At 44.3% G+C, this 27,330-nt stretch overlaps 1 protein-coding gene across 2 annotated transcripts in view; it reads right to left on the bottom strand.

Moving 5' to 3' along the window:
- Positions 1–27,330, bottom strand: part of AKNA (AT-hook transcription factor) — a 106,374-nt gene that overhangs the window by 38,101 nt on the left and 40,943 nt on the right. For both annotated transcript variants that reach the window (XM_073600271.1, XM_073600270.1), the window contains exons 10-15: positions 20,717–20,856; positions 18,000–18,461; positions 12,698–12,917; positions 8,330–8,430; positions 7,632–7,852; positions 5,417–5,552 (exon numbers count right to left, since the gene is read on the bottom strand). In XM_073600271.1, coding sequence (XP_073456372.1) covers positions 5,417–5,552; positions 7,632–7,852; positions 8,330–8,430; positions 12,698–12,917; positions 18,000–18,461; positions 20,717–20,856 — 1,280 coding nt within the window. The remainder of the gene's footprint in view (positions 1–5,416; positions 5,553–7,631; positions 7,853–8,329; positions 8,431–12,697; positions 12,918–17,999; positions 18,462–20,716; positions 20,857–27,330) is intronic.

Raw genomic sequence — 27,330 nt, 5'->3', positions numbered from 1 at the left:
GATCGTGTGTATGGGGCATTATTCAAGCTGACCAAGACAGATTTATTTCCCAACAGGAATACCCTCCAAACCCTCAACCTAGTTTATCATGCCCACCAAACTAAACCTCCACTCTTGCTCCTACTGACTCTTGCTCTGCTATCTACCGATACAGAAAAAGCATTTGACTGGGTCAGCTGCCACACATTTGATTAGGACTAAATGTGATTAATTGGATCCAAACGTTTTATTCCACTAGCTCTGGAGCAGTCAAAGCGAAAAGTATTCTATCCAGTGCCTTTAATCTTACCAGTGGCACCAGGCAAGGCTGCCCACTCTTCCCCTTTTATTTGTCCTTACAATGGAAATCCCTGCCAAGTGCCATATGCATTTCCCCTGATATTCATGGCCTCCCTACCCACTCAGGTTACCACAAAGTAGCAGCGAGCTCAGATGACCTGCTTCCTAAATTTTATTTCACAGCTTAGAAAATTCAGTATACTCTTATTACAAAAATACCTATCAGAAGCTGTAGGAGTTCTACACTATTCAAAGACTTAATGACAGCTTCCTCTCACTAAAATGGTCTTCCTCTCACAGTAGATATTTGGGAAGCAAGATCTGATGAACTCTCTAAACTTTTTTACCCAAACTTGAAACCTATGCTTTGGATGTTCAAATTGCCCTAGAGAGATGGCATAAGCGTAGGTTTACATGCTTTGGAAGGAACAACATCATAAATATGAATATCCTCTTGTATCCTCTTGTAACTCACTCACTACTAGAACTCATGTCTATATGGAGCCGGCTTTGTGCACAGGGGCCCAGGCATGCTGGAACAGTAAAGAGCCTTCACCAAACTTAGCATGAGGTTGGAGATGCACAATTGTCCAAAATGTCCTTGTAACCTTCACTGGAAACACCTAGTCTGCTTGAAGGTGTGTCTACGTATGTTTGGCTATAAATTAGGTGTGATGGTCAGGTGTCCACAAACCACTCCTTCTGGAAATACTAGTTGCCTAGCTGTCATATTGGCCCTTTGGCATACAGTGAATATTTTACGAGTCACTGATCTGGAACAAGTATGCTGATATCTTTACTCCTTACTTGCTGCATGTTTAGTTGGATCAGTGTTTTAGAACAGTGGTCATCAACCCTGTCCTCAGGGCCCACTAACAGGCCAAGTTTGCAAGATAACTGAAATACATCACAGGTGATATAATTTGCTGCTCAGTAATTGCAGTATTCTAGTCTGCATCTCCCCAAGGTAATACATAAAACCTGGCCTGTTAGTGGGCCCTGAGGACAGGGTTGATGACCACTGTTTTAGAAGATACTGATTCCAGACAACCTAGTATTTTCCAGCAACAATGGCCGCTCTTATACTCCTTTAAAGTGGAACTCCAGCTTTAGCCAGCAACTGCCCGATCTTCTAACATACCTACTGTGCACAGCTCTTTTCTGTCATCAAAATTATATTTATAGAATGAGAAATAGTGTAAGTCGCTATATTGGTTGCACTCTTGGGTAAAGCATCCTTAACGGATCATTTTTTTAAATCAAATCTTCCACTTAATAACTACTGGTTTAGCCAATTAAGCTAATTCAAGTGTACACAGATGTGTCTAGTGAGCTAGAAAATACTTTGGAGACCCAATTAGAGGGAAAAAAGCTTAGCGCCAAGTGTACTGTACCCAGTCCTAGCAGAGCACCTGGAAGTGGTCTGCTGACTCATAATCAAGAAAACAACCTTGTTTTTAATACTTTATCCTTTTGGTTCCTTAAAATACTTCTCTTTTTTCTAGCACAACATGCAATAGAAATCCGTTTTTGCTATATCCGGAATAATACTATAAACCTGCTAAATACACAAATGAAATGCATATATGAGAGCTGCTTTACCTCCCAAAGGATTTGCATTTTTTGTCTACCCAGTCCTGAGATTGTCCCAGCTCTGTCACACAGCACAGTCCTGTCTGACAGGGCAGAATACCTGATTTTATTCTGCTGCAGTTTCAGTTACACTTACAGGTAATGCCCCTCCCACAGCCTGTGAATGGTCAGTGGAAGGAGATACAGCAGAATGATTGGCTTATTTCTCTGTTCTTTCTTTCTATCAGCATGCTCCCTGTTAGCACATAAGCACTCATTGGCTCCTTGTACTGCTTCTCCCTCTTTCTGCTGCACAAGGACTGCAAGAAGGTGATGCCAAAGTCATGTTGACCTGCTTGCATTCATAAAAATAAATTTAATGACACGTTAATAATAGCAGTGATGCATTAATTTGTGTCTTTTATATCTGCCTGGAGTTCAACTTTAAAAGGAGTCAAAAAGACATGTTTTACTCCCTTTTTTTTTTTTCTCTCCTTATCTGGACTTAAAATCAAAGGTATGGAGAATGGGCATTTCAGGACCTAAACTATAAGTAAAGGTTGGGAATGTTTATTTGCACCAGTGCTTCTCAACCATGGTGCCACAAGCACAGGACACTGTTTGCCCTATGTTAGTGTCATGTGTGGTCATAGTGTGGGCAGATCGTCTGCCAGTTCCCTAACAACCAATAATGCTCTAAGGCCAGGACAAACCGCATCATTTGTTGCTATGGTGCTGGTGACAGGCCCACTTAGACCATGACAATGATGCATGTCCAGGGCAGGTGGCATGCAGGGCCGCCCCCAGCATTCAAGAGAGTATAGAATTGTGCCTCTGTCCAGACCTGCTCTGCCTCCTGCCTTTTGCCATGCTTTTAGAGCCGTAAGATAGGGTTTTCTGACCTGAAAGGAGGATTCTGAAGTTTAATTTCATCATGGTGGTTGTGTGCCTTGTCCCAAGCTCAGGTTTCCCATTTAATAGGTAACATTTTTTTTTTTTTTTTTTTTTAATACATTTCAAACTGGGGTACCTCAAGATTTTGCATACTTTTAAAGGGCGTTGTGACTAAAAAAAGGTTGAGAGAGCCTGATTTAGACAAAAGTGTGCTTGTGGGTAATTTGGTTACTGTATTAAATATAAAAAGGCTCCAAAAAATATTTTCTATATTTAACTTGACCTGGCCTAAAATGTTTTTTGGTAACAGAGCTGAAATGATGCATCTTGATTAAATTGATTTCTGTACACATGGTAGAGTTGCGAGCTGTCCAATTTTCAACTAGACAGCCCAGTTATTCTTTGTCCAGCTTACTTGACTCTAAACCTCTTGTCTGTTTTTGTGGAGCATGTTTAATGATATACCAGCCGGTCATTTAGTAGCAAATGGTCATTTTCCAGAAGCCACCACTCTGAAGTCTCTTCTCCCTACAGATCAGTCTGTGCTACTTATTGGCTATTCCAGCATTGGTGGTGAAATGCTCTCATAACAAATTCAGACTGTCAGTGAGTTGGTGGCTTCAGCTAGCTGGCTGCGTGAACAGCAGTTGTGATTGATACAGGTGGTGAGATGGACAGTGACGCACCATACACCCACTCAAAAAGCAGAGACAATAGTCTGTGCTAATCAGTGTGGACTGAAGGTAGTCTATGGGGAGTAGCACCACCTGTATTTGTAGTTGATAGTAATTTGTCTGCACCATCATCCCAAGTTACATAGAACAAGAAAAGACGGGTTTAAATCTGGGATTTTTAAGGTGCACCTAACAATATTTAGGCTACCAATATAAACCGTTAAACAGTACAAAATGTATTCAATTATTTTTGATAAAATACTCCAAATAACAACATTATTGTATATCGCATGGTCTGAACATGTTTTGCCAAAATTGGCTTCTTCGGGGTAAAAAAAACCCACTAATATCTTGACTGTATAGAAGAACAAACTGGCAAAGATATTAGTGGTTCCTTTTCCCCTAAAGAAGCCAATCCTGGAGAAACATGTTCAGACCATGCGATAAACAATGTTTTTATTTGGAGTATTTGATCAAAAATAATTCAATGAATTGTGTACGGTTTCTTCACTGTTCACTATTGGTTGTTAGCCTAAATGTTATTAGGAGCACCTTAAATATCCCTGATTTATACCCCTCTTTTCATAGTCCATGGGGAGTTCACAGCTTATCACCAGTTAATTGGTGGTCAGAGAGAAGAATGTTCTTTACATTGGTGGTCCGTGGGAAGAATGCTCCTTATGTTGGTGGTCAGTGGAGTGCGCCCTATTATTGCTTGGCAATGGGGAAAAATTCTTATTATGTTTGTGGTCAGTGGGAATAATGCTCTATACGTTGGTGGTCAATAGGACGAATGCAACCCTTACACTGTTCAGAATGCCACTCCTGCAGACAGCTACAAAAGATCAGCGGTGTCTTGCTGCTGTCTCTGCCAAGTGGCACTGGCCCCAGAACTGTGCCAGTACTGCCAAATAGGAAGCCAAATCAGCCAAAGCTCAAGGAACCCCTAGTATCCTCTGGCGTGCCATAGAACCCTGATTGAGAATGGCTGCTCTACAGTGTGTGGTTGATATTGGGACTCAAGAATGTACTGCATCATATACGGTAAATAAATATAAGGTCATGATTGTCTGTCTCTTAATGTGTATCTGCAACAGGGTAGTATATCTAACACAGTAGTCTTTTAATAATGGTTCCTTCTCTAGAAACCCGACAATTTATCTGGTAATATGGAAATATTCTTTTGCAAATTCAATATTCAATAGTTTATGCATATATTTTGAAGTGACAAAAGACAACCCATAATAATGCCACACCTCTTAGAAAAAGAAGACAGTTTAGCCATTGTCTGTCTGATTTTGGCCTTTACAAATGGTGCCAACCCTAGTCCTCATGGAGACCCCTTAGATCCTAAGGTCAGGCAGTATGTAAGTTCATTTCTCTGAATAGGCCCAGTCCCCTATGGGTAGTGCCAATTCTCTACTGCTCTCTAAAGCTCTTTTATTGGGCAGTTGAATGACAGGGGGTTGTCACTGAGCAACAAGGAAAATCTCAATTTGAGCTTAAAGAGATCCTGTTGTCAGATGCATATTATTTACCTGTAAAAACCTCCCTTGTATAGACCTCGAAAAGCCTTAAAACTGTTGCTGGGTGCTGTCATCTTGAATATGAAGTCAGCAGCCCCAGCAGACTCTATAGTACCCCGCTTTGTTTCTCCACTGTCAGTTACATAAAAAGATTTGGTAGATGGGTGAGGGGCAGAGCAAAGGAGCTGCGCCAGCACTGTTACTAGACACCCCCAGAATTAGAGAGGGCGATTACATGGCAGGAAGGAGGAGGAACTGTAGCTGTGCTAGGGAATAGATTCCAGGAGTGGTTAAGTTCCCTAGCAAGTTCAAAGGCATGATGGTCTTCTGTGACTGACCCGAGTTCTTTCCACCAAACACCAATCACCACTGCCTTTAGAAAGCATGGCAGTAAACACACAAGAAGGTCCAAAGCAGATTCTAGTAAAATCATTCTTTTTTCATAAACCATATAATTAATCCCTGACTTACGCTCTGGCTATACGAGACTCCATAATGTCCTGGAGAGGCTGGGATGGCTCGTCAGTAGGTGAAGGAAGCAGAGAGGCTCCAGAAGACACATTACCAATAACCTTGTTTGATCTTTCTTTATCTGAGTCTGATTCATCTGTAAGAGCAGAGACATTAGTACAAAGAATGCTGAAGCCATTTTATTATTTAATTCTTGCACTGTGGAGTCTGTTTGCGCTGTTCCATTTTTTCTGTTTTCATTAAGAGAAAGAAAAGGCTTTACAAATTCTAATTCATTAATGTGGCACTGACAGCCTAGGGGTAAAAAGTCATCTAGCACTAGAAGCTCGCTCATAGATCTTTAACTTAGTATGCATAAATAAACATACAGGGATACCTGTTTCAGCCCATAGATGACACTGAAAGCCTAGCCCAATCCCAGTGGTTCCAGTAATCTTCGCTCCCAATGTTTCTCATCTAAAAGGATTTTTGGAATGAGTACCATCTATCCGTCTTTCCTCTTCAGTTGTCTCCCCCCACCCCCCAAAAAAAGTGCTATTGAACTACCAATCGTGTACTACACTAAAGCTTTAGTTTGGTTTAATAATACTATCTAGCTCAGCCTTCCCCATCCTTTTACCCAGAGGAACCCTTGAAATCTTAAGGTCTCAGAGGACCCTTGCTAAAACCATTTCATTGAAAGGTCAGTGGGGAAAATGACCCTTACATTCGTGGCCAGAGGAAAGAATGCCTCCCTTACAGTAGTGGTCAAATGCCACCCTTACAGACAGCTAAAAAGTCGTGGTGTCCTTCAGCTAGATCTGACAAGTGTTGTTGGCCCTAAAGCTATGGAGGCACCAATAAATGGGAGGTCAATCAGCCACAGCTCAAGGAACCCCTAACGACCTCTGGAGGAACCTTGGTTGACATAATATTCATATAAAGGAAAAAAAAATGTGAAAAAAAGATTTGCAGGGTTAACTGGATCATTTATTTGCATAGTAATGCCCCGTACACACGATCTGACTTTCCGACAACGAAACCATGGAATTTTGTTCTAAGGTTGTTGGCTCCAACTTGTCTTGCATACACACCGTCACACAAATGTTGGCCAACAATTAGTCCGACCGCGGACATACAAGAAGTACGACGAGCCGAGAAAAAGGAAGTTCAATAGCCAGTGCGTCTCCTTCTGCTTGATTCCGAGCATGCGTGAACTTTTGTGTGCTTCGGACTTGTGTACACACGATCAGAAATTCCGACAACAAAGTTTTGTTGGTGGAAAATTTGAGAACCTGCTAGCCAACATTTGTTGGCGGAAAGTCCGAAAACAAATATTAGATGGAGCATACACACGGTCGGACTTTCAGCCAACAAGCTCGCATCCAACATTTGTTGTCGAAAAATCAGATCGTGTGTACGGGCCATGATTCTTCATGCAATGAGGACGTGATGTTGACTTGGTGGATGTGTCCATATTTGGTGCACAAAGGTGTCCGTTTTTTTTTTCTCATTTCAGAGAGTTGGGGGGGTATGCAAATAACATTTACACTTAAAACTTCAGACTTCTATCTGTCACCAATGTCGACTCATCAAACTATATTGTAGAAACATCCATAGGTAACCCTTGTGGAGGGTGAGTGTGTGGTTTAACCATGCAAAATCCAACAATGAAGAGAGAACCAGCACTCGGAGAGGTAGATTCTGTAGCAGCATCTACTGTAGTGCCAGATCAGCAAAAAAAGTTTCGAGAACATGGTGGCCCTCTTTTTCAAGGTGACAGAAAGGGCCACCATGCTTTTGAAACTTGGTGTAATGTTTTTGCTAATATGGGACTTCAGTATATCCTGCTTCATAATCTACTTCTTGGTGTGCTGGTTTTCTCTTCATTGTCACCAGTGGCCATCTTGGCAAGATACAGAAACAAAAATTAAAAAGATTTGCCCAGTGCAAACTGCTACAATTGCTCCCTTTTCCAGGAAGAAATCATAAAAGGGCTAAGGGGAAGGGGGTAACCTTGTATAGTACATTACAGCCAGAATAACAAAGGCTGGCAGTGAATCTTTCAAATCTTGCTCAGGTGGTGCTAATTGATTTTTGTGCTTTATACAGTAAAAGAAAACCCAGTGGTTAATAAATACCACCAAAAAAAAGCTCCATATGGCTCTAAAATAAAAATGTTCCATGGCGGAGAAACTGTCAATCAAATTATTACCGTATACTGTATAACACTCACCAGTGTGGCTCTCTTCCCTGCTCTCACTGTCAGTAAGGCTCTTGGGCCCCAGGGAGGGAGAGCTGGCTTCCGATGGACCCATCCAGGAGTTGTTTTGCTCTCTATGGTCACGTAAAACTTTGTGGGTCCCAGAGAAGTTACTGCCGCCATTTTTAGAGCGCCTCCTTTCGTTTTTCACAGCAGCATTAGAGGAATCTTGTGTTGTTACAGGGTGGTCCTCTCTGTAGAGAAGTAAGGCTTGAAGTGAATTATTCTGGAAACAGCTAGTCCCAGATATGAGATAGTGATTGGAAGATCTGGCCACCATTTTTTTTTTCTCAACTAGTTCAACTCTTTGAGGGTCAGAGCACATTTTACATTTTTGCTATTGGCATAATGTTTTGGTTATTTGATATTACTTAAGTTGAACTCCACGATTGTAAAAAAAACAAAAATAGCCTTACAGTTGGGTCTCCCATACTGCAAGGTCTAAATACTATTTCTAGGGGTATCAGAATGGGCTGTATCATTTATCTTTTTCCCTTCTCCGGACAGCTTCAGCACTGTCCTCTACTCCCTGGTGCTCCAGGCTCTGCGTGGTCCCTCTGGGTCATCATGTACAATGCAAGGCTATTATCTCTGCATCTTTGGTTTAGGTAAACTGCACATCTAAAATGCAGAAATGTAAAGGATTAGGACATTGAAGCAGGTGTACTTACCTGTTTAGACTAAGCCGATGTCTCTGTTTCTGGAGCGGGAAGGAGCGTCCACTCTCTGAACCAAGGAAACCACTATCAGTCTCTGGGGACAAAATCCTTCTCTGTAATGAAAATAAGTTGAAAAATGTGATTTACTGTTTTATATATTCTAGTCTGTGAATCTAGGTTTTTAATCATGTCATTGTAAACTATATTATAAAAAATTATCTAAAAACTATACTAAGGCACGTGTGTGTGTGTGTGTGTGTGTGTATATATGTATGTGTATATATATATATATATATATATATATATATATATATATATATATATATATATATATAGAGAGAGAGAGAGAGGCGATTAATTTTATTTATTTATTTTTTTTTATTTTTGAGTTTTTAAAATCTCCAGACAAGTGGGTTAACTATACCTAAAGGTAGAGCTGCACGATTCTGGATAAAATGAGAATCGCAATTTTTTTGCTTAAAATAAAGATCACGATTCTCCCGGCGTAACATCATCTTTCACATTATACAAAAAAATTAGGCTAAGTTTTATTTTTTTTTAATTAATTGAAGTGTATTTTTTTCCCAAAAAAATTGCGTTTGGAAGACCGCTGCGCAAATACAGCGTGACATAAAATATTGCAACAACCGCCATTTTATTCTCTAGGGTCTCTGCTAAAAAAATATATATAATGTTTGGGGGTTCGAAGTAATTTTCTAGCAAAAAATATTTTAACTTGTAAGCAACAAGTGTCCTGACCTCATTTACAGACCAAAGTTCTTCCCTTTGATCTCTAAAAGAACTAAAAGATACTTTGTATCTCTTCTCTATTTCTCAGTGCTGAGGAATGTTTTTTTTTCCACAGCTCGGCTCTGCACTGTTTACATAGAATCGAGGAAATTATGATCATGAGGGGGGGTTGAATCGAGATCGCAATTTTTTAACGATTAATCATGCAGCTCTAACTAAAGAACAAACTTTTTTTTTGTTTTGGATAGAGTGTAGAGGGATTAGAACACCTGTCAACTTTTTTTGCTGTCTGTTAAAGGAGATTCACCCTCTCTATATTTGTCCTTTTTAACATTATCATTGAAAGTAAAAGAAAATCCCAAATTTGGGTTTTCCCCAGAAAAGTTATAGAGGGGAAATCTTCCAATGGTGACATTAGTTCTGGTGACCTGGGGGTCCCCAAGGAATTGGATTAATTTTGCAGGGATTTCCTCTCACTTCCTGTTTAGCTATGGGTTAGGAAGTGAGGGGAAATCTCCCCAATGGGACACAGATCGCAAAAAAGTCTGACAGGGGTTATAACCCTCCCCTGCTCTATCCAAAATGGGAAAAAAAAGTTTTGCCTATCGTTCTACTTTAAAGCGGAGTTCCACCCAAAAGTGGAACTTGTGCTCATTTGTCTCCTCCCCCCCCCCCCTCCGGTGCCACATTTGGCATCTTTCAGGGGGGAGAGCGTGTCCCCACTTCCGGGAGACCGGGCCGCGGCGAATTACATCAGTGGCTCAGCTTCCTCATCCTTCTCCTTCGCTGCTGGGCCAGTAGGAGAGCGCAGTGGTGCCTTGCGCATGCGCAGTAGGGACCTGGCGTGAAGCCATAATGCTGGGTTCTCTTACCCGCAATGGCGGTGGCACCTGACAGCTGCTGGAAACATCAGCTGCGGTGCTGACATCGTTGGACTCCAGGACAGGTAAGTGTCCCATTATTAAAAGTCAGCAGCTGCAGTATGTGGAGCTGCTGGCTTTTAATTTTTGCAGGGGTGGGCAGACCTCCGCTTTAAGTACAGAGTTATTTGGGCAGTTTTAATAGCCGAAGGATTTGTCCAACCAGTTTTTTTATTCACTCGTCTCTGCAAGACTGTAAAGCTGTTATGGTACTCTAAGAATCCCTGCCAGAACTTCCAGGAACTCCAACCTTCAGAATCCCTGCAAGAACTTCCAGGAACTCCAACCTTCAGAATCCCTGCCAGAACTTCCAGGAATTCCAACCTTCAGAATCCCTACCAGAACTTCCAGGAACTCCTACTTTCAGAATCCCTGCCAGGACTTTCAATGGTACTTGCAGAATCCCTGCCAGGACTTTCAATGGTACTTGCAGAATCCCTTCCAGAACTAGCGTTAACCGTAATGATGCTGGGCATGTCCTCTAACCAGGAAGGGTATTTAGGCACCAGCCTTTTAAAATGGCTGTCTTGTCGCTATCTACCTGAGCGCTAAAGAGCTATAATGTTTTCCTGACAGTTGCCTGAACTGACCTGACTACTCTTCTGCTTGTTGTCTGTCTAGACCTCTGCTTGGACATCACTATGCTTTTGCTTACTGCCTGCCTGGACTCCTGCTTGCACCTGACTATTGAAAGCATAGAAAAACACAAAGGGCATATAGGCCTAGCGCATTATCCTCAATACATGTTTTTATTTAATAAAATAGAGGTAAATATACTCACAAAACAGTACATGTGTCATAGCATTATCGTAAAATCATCTGCTTAAATCCATATGCGAAAATTTCACAACACTTGTAGTCACATCTGCTAACGAGTTTCAAGGGTTCCCTCTTTTTCAGAGCCTTGTTTAGATGTCTTGGGCCACTTTCACACTGAGGCGCTTTACAGGCGTTTTTACCGCTCAAAATAGTGCCTGTAAAGCGCCTCTCCTGTCACTCCAGTGTGAAAGCCCCAGTGCTTTCACACTGGAGAGGTGCGTTAGAAAAAGTCCTGCAAGCAGCATCTTTGGGGTGGTTTGGAAGCGCTGTATACATCACTCCTAAACCACTCCTTAACTGCCTTGCCCATTGAAATGTGCCTGCAAAGCGCTTCAGCAGTGGCGATACACGGGCGGTATTAACTCTTTCAGCAACTAGGGGGTTTAAGCGCCCCGCTAGCAGCCAAAAAGCGCCACTAAAACGACGGTAAAGCACCGCTAAAACTTGCGGCGCTTTACCGCCGACGCCCTCCAGGAGACACTCAACAATAGCAAGATTGGTGACATCACTACTTCCTGAACAATGCATAAGTATCATGGTGATGCTCTTTCATAGTTCACTGAATATGTTGATGCTGGGAAGCCCCAGATATGAAGTAAGAACAATGGGTTTTACTTTACAGTTTGCAAGAGATACCGGTATGTGAAAGACCAGACTGGATGACCAGAATTCTGTTTACATATATTTTCAACTGTGCATTTAAATGTTTGAACCAATAGACATAGGCAGGTGTCAAGAAATTTCCCATGTTGCAAACAGCCATTGGAAACTGTAGTGCCATTTGTACTACTAAAAAATATATGAAAAACACCAGACCAAAATGTAATAATGCATTAAAGTGTTTGTTCACCAATGCCAGAAGTCTGCCAAGCAAAATAGGTGAGTTGGAAGCTCTAGTGCATGAAGTGAACTATGATGTAATCGGTATTGCTGAAACTTGGCTTCAATCCTCACATGACTGGGCTATTAATATTCCTGGCTATGCACTCTTTCGGAGAGACAGGGTAAAAAGGAAAGGTGGCGGGGTCTGTCTCTATGTGAGAAGTGATCTCAAAGCAAGTGTGAAAGAGGACCTGATTGATGGAGAGTGTGATGAGTCTGAAGCATTATGGGTGGAACTGCATATAGATGGGCGTAGTTCAAAGTTAATCATTGGAGTTTGTTATAGACCACCCAATGTTAACGAGGAGGTGGAGACTCAGCTCCTTGCACAGAAGGAAAGGGCTGCAAGGGCTGGGACAGTGATAATAATGGGAGATTTTAACTACCCAGAAATTGACTGGAGTAATGGCACTGCTGGGACAGTTAAAGGGCAAAAATTTATAAACCTAGTACAGGACAATTTTATGGTCCAGTTTATTGAGGCCCCAACTAGGAATGAAGCTCTGTTGGACCTGGTAATCTCAAACCATGCAGAGCTTATTACTAATGTGCAGATAAAGGAACACCTGGGTAGCAGTGACCATAACATGATTTCATTTGATGTTAGCTGTAAACAAGAAATACATAAGGGAAAGATAAAAACACTTAACTTCAAGAGAGCAAATTTTCCAAGGATGAGGGCTGCTCTCTTTTGCCTTCCTCTGGATCAACTGTGGGTATAGTATTGGGTATATTGGATTGTACGTTTTTTTTTTTTTTATGGTTGGACTGGATGGACTTGTGTCTTTTTTCAACCTGACTAACTATGTAACTATGTAACTTGGCAGAGGTGGGTATATCAGATTGGCTGAGCCAAATTACAAGCTCGTGGGCAGATATGTATCAAAATCTTTGCCTATACCGCTAATAGGTGTTACATCCCTTTTTTCCCTGTCCTGCTTTTCATATAGTGGCCGACATTTGTAAATGCCAATCACTTGTATGTACATGGTCAGATTTCTTGTCTTACCTGTGCAATGCTGCCTTTAGGAGTCCTTGGTGACACTTTGTGACTCGAAGAGCTGACATTCTTCATGCTTATACTGCTTTTATGAGATGGCGATTCCTGGATGCTTTCCTCACTGACGGAAAGCTCGGTGGTGGGGGTCCGAGGAGACTGTTCTTTTAGCTGGGGCAATGGGGAGCTCTGTGAAACACGTTGTGGAAAAGTCTTTGACCCATACGACATCCTGACAGAACACAGACACAAATCTATTAATTAACATGTACACTGAGAACAGGCAACTCAACAGATGAAATGGTGGGAGTGCTGGACTGCACATTCTTTTCCATACTAGGTTATGGAGGGAGCTATGACAAGTGATAAGACACTGGGACAGTTGTTAGTTTAACCCAGACAAGGAAAATCATCTTCATGAAACTGAATCCTATCATTTCTTTATGCTGTACAGTTATTCAAGTCCAATAGTAATACCTGCTCCAGCACCTACAAATGCAATTAGGTAGAAAAAAGTATAACAGATCCCCCTTATTTATGCACAATATAAGAAACTAAAGTATGGCCCTTTAATATCTCTTGTAGCTTTACCGACACATGTGGATCAGGTAGTCCCTAATAGCGCTGCTTTTACTATGGCTATGGCTGCCCTAAATTCATAGAGCCTTACCTCCAGTTCATAGATAAAACTGGAGATAATTAGGACCAACTATAACTTGGAGTACAGAAACAGGCATAGTGCATGTTTGTCTCCCCATCTGTCATTAGTCATCAAGGACATTGTTCATTTCACAGCTGATGGGCCCCTAGCAACCAATGACAGTGGGCGAAGCCTGATGGGGAAGCTGAGGGACTAGTTCCCTTGTGATTGATAGCAAGCAGTGGGTGGATTCTACAGCCAGTAGCAGGCTGTCTATGGGCTATGAAATACATCCACAGCCTGCTTTTCAATCACAAGGGGAGCCGGTGTCTTGCCGAGAAAGTTCCCCCGGCGGATAAGGACCCCCCCCTGTACTGCGCAGGCGCAGCGCTTGCGCAGTACGAACTACTACCCTGTTTCCCCGAAAATAAGACCTAGCGTGATTGTCAGTGATGGCTGCAATATAAGCCCTAACCCCCAAATAAGCCCTACCCTGTTTCTCTGAAAATAAGACCTACAAGGACTTTAACTAGGGCTTATTTGGGGGGTAGGGCTTATATTGCAGCCATCACCCACAATCACGCTAGGTCTTATTTTCGGGGAAACAGGGTAGGAGCCGCCGAAGATAGCCGAAGCTGAAAACCTTCAATCAGCTGTACACGGCGCCTGCGCCCTAGGTCCAGGTTCAAGCCCCACCATCCAAGTGGACCTAGAGGGGGAATAAAAAAGTGCCGAGCGAAGCGAGGCTGTGCCCGAAGCGTGGCGAGCCCGCGAGGGGCCCTCTTACGGCCGCCGTGTACAGCTGATTTCCAACTATTCTGCTTCGGCTATTTCCGCCGGCTCCTACTGCGCAGGCGCAGTAGAGGGGGGTCCTTATCCGCCGAGGGGAACTTTCTCGGCAGAACACCGGTCTACTAGGGAACTAGTGTCTCTGAACCCCACAGGCCCAGGTTCAAGAGCCCTTGGCCAATGGGCTGTCTGTGAAAGCTGCTGAGGCAGAGAGGAAGTTCAGCTGAACTGAAGATGGAGTGTTGGTTTGGACAGTCCAGGCCCATTGTGCCTCAGCATGCAGTGCTTGCCCCAAATGTACCTGGTTCCTGAAGATACATGAACCTGTTGCCTGTACCAACATTTTCGGTGCAAAGCCATGATGGGATTGTAAAGAGTCTCTTAGCTTAGACCTTGCACTCACACTACATTTCGTACAGTGTAAAGCAGAACTGTTCTTTCTTTCACATCATTTATTTAGTGTTACTTTCACTTTCAACTTTAGTGACACTGAAGATGTAAGATCGACTGTCAAAGAGAAATCAATAATGGCAGCTGCTTGATCAATGTAAAAGCTATGGTACACAGTGGCAGCTATATTCACTGAATGCACGGAGGAGTTCGGTCAGGAACACCTCTTCCACATATATTTGTGCAAATGTGCTTCCACATATATGAGATATATCACATATGTTGGCCAATTGGCAGGTCTTCTTTTCGGTCTGGTAGGACATATGTTGGCCAATGCTGTGCTTTGAAGCACACTCCAAAAGTGACACAGAGCATTGTTTCTCAACTTCATCAACCACTTCAGCCCGGGAAGGTTTTACCCCCTTCCTGACCAGAGCACTTTGCAATTTGGCACTGCGCTGTTTTAACTGGTAATTGCGTTGCACCCAAACAAAATTTGCGTCCTTTTTTTTCCCACAAATAGAGCTTTCTTTTGGTGGTATTTGATCACCACTTTTTTTTTATTTTTTGCGATATAAACGAAAAAAAGACTGAAAATGTAAATTTTCTACTTTTTTTGTTCTAAAAAAAAATCAATAATAAGCTCAATTTTTGTCATACATTTAGGCCAACATGCATTCAGCCACATGTCTTAGGTAAAAAAAAAAAATCAATAAGCGTACATTTATTGGTTTGCACAAAAGTTATAGCGTCTAGCAGCAGAATGTATTTTGAGGTGTAATTTCACATATACCCATGGCATGTGTGAGCAATATATCATTTAGTGACAACTTTGTATAAAATTTTTTTTTTTTTTTGTAATTTTTCAATCACTTGTGACAAAAAAATGAAATGTTCAATGGACTCAATATGCCTCTCAGCAAATTCCTTGGGGTGTCTACTTTCCAAAAAGGGGTAATTTGTGTGTGTGTGTGTGTGTGTGTGTGTGTGGGGGGGGGGGTTGTACTGCCCTGTCATTTTAGCACCTCAAGAAATTAGGCAGTCAAACTAAAAGCTAAATTCCAGTAAATGTACCATAGGTAGGGGAGAGTGAAATCACTATTTTACGCCCTTAGAAAGCCTGAAGGCAGTGATTGGTTTTCGGGGTCCCGTACGCGGCTAGACTGCCAAAAAGTCTCACACATGTGGTATCCCCATACTCAGGAGAAGCAGCAGAATGTATTTTGGGGTGCAGTTCCACATATGTCCATGGCCTGTGTGAGCAATATATCATTTAGTGACAACTTTGTGTTAAAAAAAAATTAAAAAATTGGGCATTTTCCTTAAACTTGTGGCAAAATATAAAATATTCCATGGACTCAACATGCCTCTCAACAAATAGCTTGGGGTGTCTACTTTCCAAAAAGCGTTCATTTGGGGGGTTTTGAACTATCCTGGCATTTTCTGCAGAACATTTAGAAGCTTATGTCACACATCACCCACTCTTCTAACCACTTGAAGACCAAGCCCTTTCGGACACTTTTTTTGTTTACATGAAAATTTTTTTTTTTTTTGCTAGAAAATTACTTTGAACCCCCAAACATTATATATTTTTTAAAGCAGAGACCATACAGATTAAAATGGTGGGTGTTGCAATTTTCTTTCACACAATATTTGCGCAGCGATTTTTCAAACACAATTGTTTGGAAAAAAAAAAAAACAATTTATTTGAATGCAAAAAAAACACACTATATTGCCCAAATGTTTGGTAAAATATAAAAGATGATCTTATTCTGAGTACATAGATGCCAAACACGACATGCTTTAAAGCTGCGCATGCCCATGCTGGCCAGTAAATGGGGGAAATACGGGCGCTGCAGCATCTGTGGGCTGCCAATCAGGATTTGCAAGCGCTTTAGGAAGGGCACTATGGGCCTGCGTTTGAATTCTTGGTGGCTGCGGGACACTACTTGCGCTAGTCACTGCTCCAGCTTGAACTGCACATATGGGACTCGCCACATCACCAAGTGGTTCTGCAGTGCTGATTTGTCTACGACCAGGATGTACCAGGCTGCTGGTGCTCTCCAGTTCACCAGAAGGTAGAGCGGTGGTCAGAAAAAAAGATCTGTACACTGACTGTACTAATGACACTGTGACAGGGAGTGAAGGGATTAACTGGGGGGTGATCAGGGGGTTAAACCTTTTATTAGTGAATATATGGCGGGTACCCTAAACCTATCTGGGACTGATGCTAACTACCCGTAACGCTGGTGTCAGTGTAGTGCTTGTGTACTCACTATTTGATGCTCTCCCCTCACACGCTGGAACCGAACAGGGCTCCAGGAGGGGAGGTGACATCATTTCTTGTGCCTGTGATTACATTACACGGGCACAGGAGGTTCTGCCATTCGCCAGAACCGATCATCAGGTCCAGGCCATAAATGATTGGCCTGGACCTGATGACTGATCGGTTATGTAACGAATCTGGTCGCTGTGGGGGGCAGCGGGTGCGCGCACATGTGCCCCAGGTGCAAATCACATACTTGTACGTGATTTTGCGCTGCCGGGCTGCCCTGCTGCAGTATATGTACGGGGGTGGTCCAGAACCCTAAAGTATGTGGACCGTCATTAAAGAAGCCCTGTTAGGTCCCCAAGAGGTCTCCAAAGAATCAAAACGGCAGTTCCCTGCAAAAAAAAAAAAAGCTAATACACTCACCACTTTGGTTTAACGTGTATTCCACCTTCCCTTTGTCACAGCACTTCAGCCTCCATCAGTGCCCTTTGCATTGCACGTTTTCAGGAGTGTCAGATACTTTGTCTACCATTGCGTATTGTGGTTCCTCTGACCCTAACATCATGACCAGATCCAGCAGTTGTGTAGGGGTCAGAGGATGGAACTACAGCTCACGGCAGAAAACACAGGCATCCAAGTGTCAAATGCTGAGGAGCCAGGTGGATGGTGGAATATATGGATAATTGTCAACTCTCCGGTGGCCCGTGTGCTCATATTACTTTTCTATTGCGGGAGATTAACATTTTGACTTCTTTAGAGACCCAACAGGGTAGCTTTAAAGCCAATGTTTACCAGGCATTTCTTGTGAAGGTCATGTTATCTCAACTATCCCTTTGCATGTTAACATTTTATTAGTTGTTCCCATCTAACTGTGAAGAAATAGTTATAAAATAATCACTTGTTTTTACTTAATATCACAGCTTTTCATGTCTTCTAAAAACTAAGGGGAAAATGCTACAGGTCATATTTAATTGTATGGAGAATCAAGGAGGTGTTCTAAAGCTAATCTAGATAATCTAGAGTGGTAAGGGTATGGGTTTGTCGCAGTACATTGGGAAAGGGGGGGGGGGGTTAGGATTTTAGAGTGGAAGAACCAGCAGAGTTTTGGGAGTAGACAATAAATGATCGAAACAGTGAGAAAACGACTTTTTGGTATAATTACACTTAAACCTTTACATATGTACACAATGCAGGTAAAACAGATGGACAGACAGATATAGTACCTTCTGGATGATGATGTTTCCTCATCTGGAACAATGCCATGTCTGCTGGACACAGAAGATGCTCTCCGTTGCTCTGTGGGAGATGGTGTGACGGGTACATTGGTGCCACTAGCTGGACTATTGCCGTGCCTATCATCTGTGAAACTTCCAGCCAGTGGAAAGCTCTGAGGAGTAATGGACCTTGAATGACGCTGCTGACGGCTTCTTGGAGATTGGCGCTTTGCCTTAGTTTGTGAATTGACAGCCTGTGAACGTTCATGATGACTCTGATTACTAACAGGGGTCATCAGCCCTGATGGTCTTCTAGCTTGTGCATGATCCTGTGATTTGGAGGCTTGAAACTCCTGCTGTCCTGGATTGCCATCTTGGAGATCATGTAGTTTGGCAATCTGCGGAAGTTGCTGAGGCCATTCGTCCTGCTCCAGTCCCAGAGCATCTGGAAGGGACTTAAAACTGCTATATCTATAAGATTAAAAGCACAAATTAAATCTACAGATATTAAAAAATTGGGAAAGTACTTGTACCTGCAGCAAAAATGAAGTCCTAATAGCTACTAACTATATTATTTTAAGGATATTAAGGAAAAGCCTAATAAATCAAGTGAAAAAACAAATTCCAACTACTGTTATGCCCTGTACACACTATCAGAAATTCGGCCAGCAAAAGACTGATGAGAGCTTTTGGTCAGAAAATGCGACCGTGTGTATGCTCCATCGGACTTTTGCTGGCCGAATTCCAGCCAGAAAAAGATTGGGAGCATGTTCTCAATCTTTCGGTCGGGAAAAGTTCCTATCCGAAAATGCGATTGTCTGTAGCAATTCTGACGCGCAAAATTCCTACACATGCTCGGAAACAATTCGACACATGCTTGGAAGCATTGAACTTCATTTTCTCAGCTCGTCGTAGTGTTGTACGTCACCGCGTTCTTGACGGTCGAAAGTCCAGAGAACTTTTGTGTGACTGTGTGTATGCAAGGCAAGCTTGAGCGGAATCGCGTTGGAAAAGCCATCATATCTTTTTCCGACCAAAATCCTGATCGTGTGTACGCGGCATTAGCATGAAGTCTGGCTTAGAGATGGGAGTGAGGCAATGTCGCCAACATTCCGGTGCTAACATTATAAACTTTAATTGGTGCAAAGTCACACGCGTCATACGTAGCTAAAATTTTAGGGCCATACAGGGCCCTCCCTTAAGCCGATATAGTGATGATCACGTGTTTTGTAAATGTGCATCTATCTCATAATTCACCTACTTTACGTAAGGCTCAGATGTACAGATTTATCAGTTGGTCTTCCCTATGCTTTTCGGTGCTGCTTCTGAATTGGTTAGAGAGGACTATCCCCTTGTATACAAGACATAGGAGGGAATGAGTGTAGGTGGGGGGCAGCGTAATACGGCAGCAATAATTCACACAGCAAGTGAAAACTTACATTGAAGTAAGGCAGTGACAGTTCACAATAACCCAGAGGGTCGCCTGCCCAAACGGGTACACTCACGGTTTCCAACAATGTGAAGATGACAGGTATCAGCCAGGTTGACAGCGTCTGTTAAGAAAGCAGCATGCGACCTGGCCATCTTATTCCCAAGCAGGAAAAGGTCCAAGGATGTTGCGCCCCCACAATTAACCTCCTCATCAGGAGCCTGTCCCTAACAGGCGGGGTACCTTTCCTTACACTACCGACTCGCAAAAAGTGCGCCAACCCTAGGAGCTAGGGCTTTAAATAGGCTCTGCCTGACCCAAGATGGCCCAGTGACCCAGGAAAACATAGAGGAACTGTGTTCCTCTTAACAACCTCTCCAACTGTGGCACCGCTGTGAGGGAGCGCCACCTGCAGTGGAGAAAGTAGACTGCAATTGCCTACAGGTGTCCTTGCTTCAGCTACATCAAGCATAGAGCTAAATGGCATTTGTGGGTGGCATGGTATCTGCCCATCCACGTACCAGTCCAATGGTGGCCTGTTGTTTCCATGGGCAGTTTGACACTGTCTAGCAAAGTATAGTGCCAGAGAGCCTGACTTGCTGAAGGACACACATGGGTTCCTTTTTTTTTTTTATCATCGGCACTTTGATCTATGTGACACAGTGATGGGGATGCTTCAAGTTCCTTATCACCCCCACTTCACCTCTATATCGTTGTTAACACCCCCCTTCATATGCAGCTTAAAGCGGAATTCCAGCCATTTTTGTGTTTATTAAAAGTCAGCAGCTACAAAAAGTGTAGCTGCTGACTTTTAATAAACAGCCACTCACCTTTTCCACGATCCAGTGGTGCACTCACCCCAGCTGTTTTCACCCAGTCTTCTCCCTCGCCGGCATTTTCATTATGGGCACCCGGCTGTGACAGGTTGGTGCCCACTGCACGTGCGCGAGCGGCGCTGCACTCTTTGACTGGTCCCGAAGTCCTCTGGGACCTGTCATGTCCCAGAAGACTTTGGGAAGGAGAACCGCTTCTGATCGCTTAAGGCGACTGGAACGGAAGTGGGAGCAGGTACCTGTCAAATCAGGTATCTGCATCCCCCCTCCCCCTCCAAAAGCTCAGGAGCCTGGGGGGAAGCCTTAAAGTGAAACGTCCCCGTTTGGGTGGAGCTCCGCTTTGACAACAGAATCTGTAGCCCAAGCCTGATGGCTACCCCACTATGATGTAATGTAGCTCCATCACATTAACCTGCCACAATGCAGAATGTTGAAAAGAGGAGGTGGACGCAGTGCACACTTACGTGGATAGCAAGGTGCCATAATCCCTTTCCAGCTGCATGTGTTTAAAACGGACCGGTTGAGGTAAACATTCTTCTGGATCCTCTTTATATGATGTATCCATAGCATTACCAGAGAGTCCAGGGGGTTCTGGGGATGTGACCTAGAGACAGAGACATGAGGATAATTGTAGAACATACTATATTAAAATTATATGGCTGCCCAGAACTGCAGGTGAATTATATGAAGAATAAAACTGCACTAACATGTAAAATCTAAAATAAAACAAAAAGGCGATGCCAAATTTACTAGCTGTTTTCTTTTAATGGTAAGTGTCCCTCAGTGGATTCCCCTCCCATAGAGTTTTAGTAAGTGCACATTCTCTTTAATTTGCAAACAGCGCTTAAAGCAGAGTTCCACCCAAAAGTGGAACTTACGCTTGTTCGTTCCCCCCCCCCCCCCCCCTGGTGCCACATTTGGCACCTTTCACAGTTTTTGAAAGGTCCCCTTCCCCACTTTCGGGAGATGGGGCCGCAGCGCCGCCCCTCGGAAGTTCCACTTCCCTCCTCCTTCCTCTTCCGCCAGGCCAATTGGAAAGCGCAGCTCGCTTCGCGCATGCGCAGTAGGGAACAGTAACAGGGATTCCCTTATCGACCAGGCGACGGCTGCACCCGACAGCCAATCTGAAGATCGACTGCGGTGCCGACATCGGGGGCTTCCTGGACAGGTAAGTGTCCTAAAATTTTTTCTAGGTGTGGTGGACCTCTGCTTTAAAGTGCAAGTTCACCTTTTCAGAAACAATGAAAAGGTGAGCACCACACACCCTCCCTCGCGGTTCCTGCTATACTTACCTCTGTGGGAGGGATCAGAGCAATTCTGATTGGTCAAAGCAGTCCTGTGTCCGGCGCTGACCAATCAGAACTGCTCTGATCCCTCCCGGGGACCCTACAGAAAAAAGGGGAAGAAGAGTGGGGACAAACTCCAAAATTTTTCTCGTCTGGGAACAGAATGAACAATTTTCGTTTTAACGTGTACCATTTTCGTATGTGTATTATCAGATACAAAAGACTGCGCATGATCAGAAACAACAAATAACAAAAAAAAGCCTTTGTCGTACGAGAATTTTCTTATATTATTTCTATCCTCGGTTTCTTTTTTTTTAAATTCCTTTATTTTCACACTGAGTAGGTACAACCAGTTACATATTCATTTATAAAACAATGTCAGAATCAAGCACAAGACATACAGATATAAGTTTACAACCCAAGGTATCAGAAACAACAGGGTCAGTAGATCTGATTACTTAAATTAGCACCATAATCACGGTTTGTGGGAATGGTACCCCAAAAGAACACTACTGCCTAAGTATGAGACCTTGGAGGTGCTCTGGGATCTTAGTTGTTTGATTTAATGCTGACTTCCTTGAATGTTAGATTGCGTTACTCAGTGATAAATGATATTTTTCCGTATGATTGGTAAAGGTGGGGATCTAGAAAGCTATGAAGCCCAGACATGAGACCAATGAGAAGGTAGTGGATTTTAAGATTTTCTTTGTATCTGGACAAAAAGAAACCCATGCATGAGGATGCGTTATATAGAGACTGGTATCCCCGGGGGTAGGAGAGAAGTATAACCGGGATAAGAGGGGAAGGGATGACAAGGAAAGGGGGAGAGGACAGAGAGGGGAGTAGAAGCTGAGAGGTTAAGATAATAGAGAAAAAGGGTACAGGAAGTATGAGAATATGATATGTAAGGTGTATTGTGTATTGACCTCTGCCTGATGTAGGGAGCAGGTCCATTCAGCTAGCTAGATTGCGCCATTTCCTGAAGATAGGCTTCCGTGTATATAAAATGCTGCTAGGGTCTCCAGGTTTCCCGAAAGATCTCCTCCCTATTGTGTAGGGTAGCCGTAAGATCCTCCATATCCCTTAATTCGTTTACTTTAGTAAACCACAAGGATTTCGCTGGTGGTCTCTCCGATCTCCAACACAAGGGAATGCATGCCTTTGCGGCATTCAGAAGTTGGATGGTGAGAGAGGTCTTATATTTCTTAACGGGTCGTTCTGATAGATGGAGCAGACAGGCTGCAGGGTTCCCCTCCAAGGAAACACCGGTGAGGTGTCCAATTGTGCGGGCAACCCCGAGCCAAAATGGGGCAAGCTTGGAGCATGACCAGAAGATGTGTAACATCGTCCCCTCCTCAGCACCACACCGCCAACAGAGGCTGGGTACTTGAGGGAAGAAGCGATGTAGAATGGCAGGGACCCTGTACCATCTTGTCATGATTTTGTAACAAGTTTCTTGAACCCTAGTAGCAATTGAGGATTTCTGGGCAAAGTAAAGAATTTTTTGTCTCTGCACATCAGTGAATTGGATTCCAAGTTCCGCCTCCCATTTAGTGAGAAACGGGTACGTACCCTTCCTCTGGTTGGGTTAGGGATGAATATATCAGTGAGAGGCAGTGTCGTATCGGTTCCCCACGATGGCAAATGAGCTCCAGTTCAGTTAGTTTGCGAGTAATGCCTGATTTCCTCAGACAGCTGCGTAAAAAATTCCGCAGCTGTAAGCAGCTCCAAAAATCTAGGGGAGGGTCCGTCACCAACGTCCCAGCATCTAAGGAAAGTTGGCCATTGGGCTCCAGGAAATCATGTAAACGAAGCCTGGTGCCCATTGCCAGTCGCTTAAATTGTGGGCTCTGTACTCCAGGTGGGAATTCCGGATTACCTAGAATCGGCACCATGGGGGACGGCTGCGGGGACACCGATGAACGCCGAAAAGCATCTCTGACCACCGTTAAGGTGTTGCCCAGGGTGGGGTGTTCTGCGAGTTCCTTAGGCAGTGGTGTTGTAATCCAGGGCCAACTCTTGGCCGAACCCCTGGAATCTTCTTCCTCCATTGCGACCCAGTGTTTCGCCTCCGCGTGACAGTGCCAGTCCACCAACCTAGTTAGGTGGACTGCTCTGTAATAAGCCTTAATGTCCGGTAGGCCCACCCCTACTTTTCACCAGATAAAGAAGTCTAACTCGCGGTTTGCAGTGGGACCAGACAAAGGCCCAGAACATGGAGTCAATTCGTTTGAAAAACGCTGGGGGCAATCGGATGGGGAGTGCCTGAAGCAGGTATAACACCCTTGGCAGTAGAGTCATCTTAAGGGCACTACATCTGCCGAACCACGTCAGCGTCAGGGAGTGCCAGTGTAGGAGGTCAATTTTAAGACGTAGAAGTAGTGGGGCAAAATTGGCCGAGTATAATTCAGCAGGATCTGATGTGATGTCAACTCCCAAGTATCGTATAAGCTTGGTTGCCCATCTCAGTGGGAAGGACGAACGTAAACGTTGGACAATTCCTGTTTCTACCGTTATGTTAAGAATGGAGGATTTGGTTAAATTGATCTGGAACGAGGATATAGTGCCATATTCTTGAAGGGATCGTAGCAGGTTGGGGAGAGAAGTAAGTGGTTCCGTTAAAAAGAAGATGAGGTCGTCCGCAAAAGCGGCCACCTTATGGGATCCTGGGGGCTTCGGGTAGCCTACAATGTCAGAGTTCGCCCTTATCGTGCACAACAGGGGTTCTAGGGACAAGATAAAGATCAGAGGGGAAAGGGGACATCCCTGTCGTGTACCATTTCGGATATCGAAAAAGTCCGATCTCGTCTCATTTACCCTAACCGATGCAGTGGGGTGAGTATACAAGGAGAGTATCCACTGCAACATGGATGAGCGAAGGCCTATGTTCTCCAAAGTTGCCCGGATAAAGGACCAGTCGACACGATCAAAGGCCTTCTCCGCGTCGGTTGACAGCAGGAGAAGAGCCCTTTTGGTGGTCTTTGCCGCATGTATCAAATTAATAACTCGGATAGTGTTGTCCCTTGGTTCTCGTAGCGGCACAAAGCCTGCCTGGTCTCTGTGACTCAGACTCGGTATGTGGGGGAGCAGCCTATTAGCTAAGATCTTGGCAAAAAGTTTAAGATCCGAATTCAGGAGTGCAATTGGGCTATAGCTCCCACAAAGTGACGGGTCTTTACCCTCTTTCGGAATGAGGGAGATATAGGCCCTTAGGGTGTCTATTGGGAAGAAGTTCCCCTCCGTAAGGGTGTTAAGAGCAGAGACCAAAGGTTTCGACAGTATGTCAAAAAAGGTTTTGTAGTACACTGGGGTTAGACCGTCAGGGCCAGGGGCCTTTTTCGGTTTCGAAGAGGCCAGTGCCACACCCAGTTCTTCAACCGTCAAGGGTTCCTCCAGCTCCTCCCTTACATCCTCTGGTAGTGATGGCATGCCTGAGGCAGCTACATATGTTTGGGGGGTATGCCTGCCCTCCAAGGGGGAGTCCATAGGTTGCGGTCTGTCTAAATTATAGAGGCCTGTATAGAAGGAGCGGAACTCCTCTGCCATGTCTGAAGAGGTATTTAGCTTCCGTCCCGTGGACTGTATGTGAGGGATATATGTTTTCGTGCGAGGGCCCTGCAGGGCTCTGGCCAGGAGTGATCCGGGTTTGTTTGAGAACTTGAACATAGTACGACGTGCCCATGCTAGTTTCTGTTTGGTCTTATGGAATAACAGTGTACAAAGTTCCTCACGGGCCTTCTGTAGATCTCGGAAGGTTGCGCGGGCAAGACTAGCTTTATGTATACTCTCTAGCTTGCGAACTGATGCTAGGAGTTCCTCCGTGCGTTTCAGTCTATCCCGCTTGAGGCGGGCTCCTATTTTGATCAGTGCTCCTCTCACAACCGTCTTGTGGGCTTCCCAGACCACAAGGGGGTTGGGAACTGACCCCTCATTGACAGCAAAGTACTCCCGCAATGCGTTCAGTATCTCCGAACGGGTTTCCTCTGATTGAAGCAGTGCTTCATTCAGTCGCCAGGATGGGGGAGACCTGTTCATTGGCCCCAACTGGAGAGTCAGGTGAACTGGTGCATGATCAGAGAAGGATATGACATCTATGGACGTTGATACCACTTTGTTAAGATCCTTATGTGACAACAGCAGATAGTTTAACCGTGAGTAGGTGTGGTGCACCTGAGAGTAAAATGTATAGTCTCTGTCTTGGTTGTGGAGCAACCGCCATGGGTCAACTAGGTGTAAGGTATGGAGGTCCGCCCTGAGACGCCTCAGACGGGAGTAGGACATGTGTGAGGCTCCACGTGAGACGTCTAAGGTCGGATCCATGGCAAAATTAAGGTCACCGCCAAAGATAAGCATCCCCTCTGAGAACTCCAAGAGCTCAGAAAGGAGCTTGCGCAAAAACTGAGGGTGATTCACATTAGGGAAGTAGACATTTGCGAAGGTGACCTGCACATCAGACACCCTTCCCTTTAGGAGAAGAAAGCGACCCTGCTCGTCTGCCCGCTGTGCCTCAAACACCCATGGAACTGACCTGGCCAAAATGATGCTGACCTCTTTCGACTTGGAGACCGGAGAGACACTGTGGTATGCTACAGGAAAGGCCCCATTAGTCAGCCTAGGTATAGAATCTGCACGGAAGTGCGTCTCCTGCAGAAAAGCTACATGTGTTTTGCCCCTGCGCAGGTCAGCCAGAAGCTGCGAGCGCTTCTCCGGTATATTAAGGCCACGCGCGTTTAGAGAGGTGATCTTAAGGTGACCCATTGTGTCTTCTGGCAGGGAAATGGATGACAGTATACGTGTGGGAGAGTCCCAAAAACAGAACCCCCTTCAGGCAGAGGCCAAAGAGAGGAGAAAATAGACCAGGGGGGAGAGAATAGTAAAGTGAAAAAAGATCAGGGGAAGAGGGATGGGGTGAGGGGAGTAAACGGTTTCTGTCGTAGACTAACTATGGGCCCCCGTTGCACACTAGAAGTGTCCAATCAGGGGTCCGCCCTAATGTGGGGGTGGAAAGTGCGTTGAGATCTACTCTAAAATAAGTAGAATTTTGGCAGTAATCTGAGTGAACATAGAAGGTGGAGATGTGGGGGAATAACGCCTCTGAAAATCATGGTGTTTCTAATATGAGAACTAACACAGCTAAACATAACCTTTGCTGAGTGGTACCTGCAGCGATGCTGCCGAACACCCTCCGCCACGACCATTTTGTGACGGCGTCTTCGGGAGGCCCATGGACGCCAGGACGAACCCCATTACCATTGCAATCAATAGATATTGCCGGCAGGGTCCATGTTGGTGCCCCATGGTATGGCCCGCAGCGCCAGGACCAAGGGTCTTTTACCTTCGCCTCGAGGTGTACCGAAGCGAGTCATGAAAGGCGGGGTCAGAACCAACATTACAAATGTAAAACAATAAGATAATAAAAGAATGAAATAAACCGTTATAAGTGTCACAACAGAACATAACAGACAGAGCATGTTACCTACAGTTGTCACGTCTCTGGGATTGTTACACATTATAATACTACACCTCCCTCCCCCTCCTAATGCGTAGCTACTTGCATATCCTCCAGGTAGGAGCTAAGGGGAGGAGAGGGTCTTGGAGGTACCCCGGGTGACTAACAACGTACCTAATGAGCCAATAAACCAATAAAGGGGGGGGGGGAGAGCAGAAAAACAGACCGGACCTCCAGGGCTCTTATCTTAGATTGTGGAGCCCATCTGTCCAGGAGAAAATAAAATTTAGCAAAAACATCTTGAGGTGCCGGGACTAAGGGCCCGTTTGCTGTCCCCCCCACT

Source organism: Aquarana catesbeiana, linkage group LG09, assembly GCF_042186555.1.
Source record: "Aquarana catesbeiana isolate 2022-GZ linkage group LG09, ASM4218655v1, whole genome shotgun sequence".
NCBI lineage: Eukaryota > Metazoa > Chordata > Amphibia > Anura > Ranidae > Aquarana > Aquarana catesbeiana.
Note: the sequence above shows the minus strand (reverse complement) of the source record. Positions and strands in the feature narration are given on the sequence as shown.